The 4077-nt window shown below is 47.8% G+C and overlaps 1 protein-coding gene across 1 annotated transcript; it reads left to right on the forward strand.

Moving 5' to 3' along the window:
• The first annotated feature begins 1746 nt into the window (after nt 1-1746).
• Nucleotides 1747-2406, forward strand: LOC612180 (immunoglobulin lambda variable 1-40). The gene is made up of 2 exons (XM_038574507.1): nt 1747-1908; nt 2021-2406. Exons 1-2 carry the CDS (start codon nt 1851-1853, stop codon nt 2404-2406), a joined length of 444 nt encoding a protein of 147 aa, XP_038430435.1. The 5' UTR covers nt 1747-1850.
• Nucleotides 2407-4077: the final 1671 nt, after the last annotated feature.

Below are 4077 nucleotides of genomic sequence, written 5' to 3' on the forward strand. Positions count from 1 at the left end.
GAGCACTGAAGACAATGTCCTTGAGCAAATGAACTACAACATACAGGTCAGGTGTATGACCATCTGCTGACAATTCACCAAACCAGGTACCAGGAAAATTGTCATTTGCTTACATAAGCATGAACTTGGTAAAAACACACCATAGGATCAATAAATTCTAATATTTACCTCCTCATCCAAAATTACTTGGAAAGCTCCCATGGTGGCAAATCTATTGAATAATGTTGGTGCAGGAGTTCAGTGTTGACAGAAAAGAAGTTTCTTCACATGGGGGAGGCAAAGATAGAAGCCCAGATATAAATGTCTAAGAATTGGTTCCTCTATTTCTTTCTATTTTTTGACAGTGTGGCGTGCTGTAAACGTAGAATCTGCAAAATGACATACATCATGCTTCTGTCATGGTAGCGATTAGAGCAGTCTTTCTTTAAGATTTTATTTCTTTATTCATGAGAGACACAGTGAGAGAGACAGAGACATAGGGAGAGAGAGAAGCAGGCTCTCTGTGGGGAGACCCATGTTGGACTCGATCCCAGGACCCCAGGATCACCCCCAAGCCAAACACAGACGCTCAACTGCTGAGCTACCCAGGCGTCCCAGGCAATCTTTCTCTTATGACAACTTGAAGTAGTGCAACACAAGGCAATTTATGGCACAGTAGGTAAAAACTCTTATCTGGAAGCAAAACTGATGGAAAACTAACAATGAACGTTTATCCAAAATCACAGACCAATGAAGTGGTTCAAAGTGTGTAGGGTCTTCTCTGGGGTGAAAATAGTTGCCATTGATGTACATTCCTGAAACTCCTGAGATTGAAACACCACTCGAGTGTGAGATACAAAAGAATCAGGTACAATATACTGGAATCGCCGTCTCTAGAAATCAGATGAGAGATGTGAGAATAGACAGGGACCTGGTAAGTTGCAGAAACCAGCTGGACTCAGGTCTTTGGGCCAGGGTGAGTGTGTGCTCTGCAACCAGCAGGGGGCGCGGTGGGACTGCAATGTGGTCCCTACTCCACTGCTTACTGAGGACCATTGACACTAAGGAGCCTGGTCCTGGGGGCTGGGCCCTGTGCTCCCTGCTGGGGACTCAGGCCTGGCAGAGATTTCTGAGGGATGTCCAGTGTATAGTCCTCTACAATGCACACGACAGCTTCTACCCACAGCCTGGAAAGAGTGCTCCCTGGTCCTCAGTGCTGAGGGAACTTCTGGGAGAAGAGGACTCTCCAAACAGAGAGGAACCAGGTAAGAGGAAAGAAATCAGCCTCCTGCACAGAACTGGCCATGTGTCAATGTGGACTCATCCCTGCTCTGGACGTGATCCTCATCTATGTGATTCTACAAGAGACATCACCTCAGTCCTGTCCCATGAACAGCCCAGGGATCTGTGGACAGACTCACTATGTGGAGCATGAATAGGGAAAAATGTGTCCTGTGGGGATGGGAGGCCACATAAGGGGACATCTGTCCTGGCCCTAAGGAACTTGACATTGGGCAGTGTAATGAGGAGGCAGGAGTTATCCCTAATGGACTCGTGTCACTATGTTGTACAATGCTGTGTCTAGGCCTAGACCCAGGGAGCACCCTTCACATGTTTCTGAGGGATAAGGGTTGATCAGAGCAGAAAACCTGCCACCTGATACTGCCTGTGTCAGGGCTCATAGCTGGGACCTCTGCACCCCTGTCCCATGCAGCCCCTCCCAGCCCTAGCCCTTTGTGTCTTAAGACACAGGGACTAGGGTCTTATTTGCATGGATGGCCCCTCCCTCTCTCAGAGGTTGAATAGGGGAAGGGAGAGATTAGAGGAGGTCTGCTCAGCTGTGGGTCCCCAGAAGGCAGGATCAATCACTGATGACCTCCAACATGGCCTGGTCCCCTCTCCTCCTCACACTCCTTGCTTACTGCACAGGTGACTGGATATGGGGAAAGGGGAAGGGATCCTGGGAGGGCACATGGGCTCTAATTTTTCCCCTTTTCTGTAGAAAAGAGCATCACCCTCTCTGTGTCTCTCCCCCTTGCAGGGTCCTGGGCCCAGTCTGTGCTGACTCAGCCGACCTCAGTGTCGGGGTCCCTTGGCCAGAGGGTCACCATCTCCTGCTCTGGAAGCACGAACAACATCGGTATTGTTGGTGCGAGCTGGTACCAACAGCTCCCAGGAAAGGCCCCTAAACTCCTCGTGTACAGTGATGGGGATCGACCGTCAGGGGTCCCTGACCGGTTTTCCGGCTCCAAGTCTGGCAACTCAGCCACCCTGACCATCACTGGGCTTCAGGCTGAGGACGAGGCTGATTATTACTGCCAGTCCTTTGATACCACGCTTGATGCTCACACAGTGCTCTGGGCCTCGGGGGAAGTGAGACACAAACCTGCCATCCCCACTGTGATGGGGCTGCCGGTGCAGTCCTGAAAGTTTGGCCAAGTCAGTGCTTCTTTGTTTGTTTGATATAAACAGGCGTCTGAGACACCACCTCAAGGAATTTATCTATAATTTTTCCACATTCTCTTAAACTTCTCCTTGAAGCCTGTACTTGGGATCAAGATATTGTATGATTTTCTAAAATTGAGTACCAACTCCTGGGTGCCAAGGTCAGCTGCCCTGAGGACAGAGTCCATGACAGGTCAGGGCAGAAACAGGGACTCTGAATCCAGCTCTGAGTCAGGACACATCAGGAGTGTCCAATATGTGTCCTGCTACCAACAGCTCCATGAGTGGGCAGTCAAATCCTCATGTATTATGATGGCTGGACCTTCTGTGGACCCTGGTCCATTCTCTGCCTCCATGTCTGGCAGCTCTGGCTCTCTGGCCATTGCTGGGCTGAGCCAGGAGGATGAGGTCATGCTTCACTGCCCCTCCAGTGACAGCATTTCAAGGATCACATAGAATCTCAGGTCCTTGAGAACGGAGACCAGAAACCCCTTTGTCATCTGCTGGGAGGGGGAGGCCCCAGCAGCTGCTCTGTCTCAGTGTGTGGCTCCTGTGTCTGCTATTCCTGTTGCCAACATGGGTCCAAGTCCATGCAGGGCTACCACCTGGGTCTCAGTGCTATTCCTTCCCTTGTGACCCCAAAGACATTCACTGTATCATCTTCCTAGAAAAAGGCCTCAAAGAAAAAGAAAGGCCTCAAAGGACACAGAAAGGTCATCTCCCCTATCAGGTTGTGATACAGGGTCTCTTTCTGCTGAAAAACATGGAATGGGCATGGCAGGACCAGGCTGATCACCTCCCACCTGACTTCTGAGGAATCCAGGATCTCCATCCTTGGTCATTTAGCTATTTCTAGAAGTTTCCAGACTCATGGAATCCTCTTACTCATCTTCAATATGATTGCCTGTTCTTTTTGCTCATTGAGTGACTGCTTCTGTCACTGATGCACCAATTCCAGAGTATCTATGTCTGAATCATAGATTTGGATCTTCTGACATAACTCCCTTTCCATTCTCATCAATGCTGAATCCTAACCAGGATTTTTTTTTTTGTTCACTTGCATCCTCTAATACTTGAAGAAAGATGTTGAGTTTATTTATTTAATTTTAAAGATTTTATTGATTTATTCATGAGAGACACAGAGAAAGATAGAGGCAGAGACACAGGCAGATGGAGAAGCAGGCTTCATGCATGGAGCCCAATTTCGGACTTGATCGTGGATTTCAGGATCATGCCCTGGGCTCAAGACAGGCGCTAAACTGCAGAGCCACCCAGGGATCCCCAAGATGTTGAGTTTAATGGTATTTAGGTCACATTTGCATATTCCTGAAATGGTAGAAATGTCTTCCCCCCCACCTCCCCATTAGCTATTTTCCTCGGTGTGAGACTGAGTTTTATGTGTCTGGGAGAGGGTGTGTCATCATTGTAAAATTTCTCTGTTTCTATTTATGTGAATTTTATGAGGACTTTGCTTTCACATAGACAACAGTTCTTTCTAGGTCTAGCGAGATCATGTAATTTGATTCTGTTAATTCATTAGTATGGCTGTTGCTAGAGCAATTATCTTTATGAAAACCCACTGCATATCTATAATAATTCATAATGGTTATAGGGTCTGAATATATTAGTCTGACAACGCAATCTCACTGTTCA

The sequence above is a fragment of the Canis lupus genome, chromosome 26, assembly GCF_011100685.1.
Source record: "Canis lupus familiaris isolate Mischka breed German Shepherd chromosome 26, alternate assembly UU_Cfam_GSD_1.0, whole genome shotgun sequence".
NCBI lineage: Eukaryota > Metazoa > Chordata > Mammalia > Carnivora > Canidae > Canis > Canis lupus.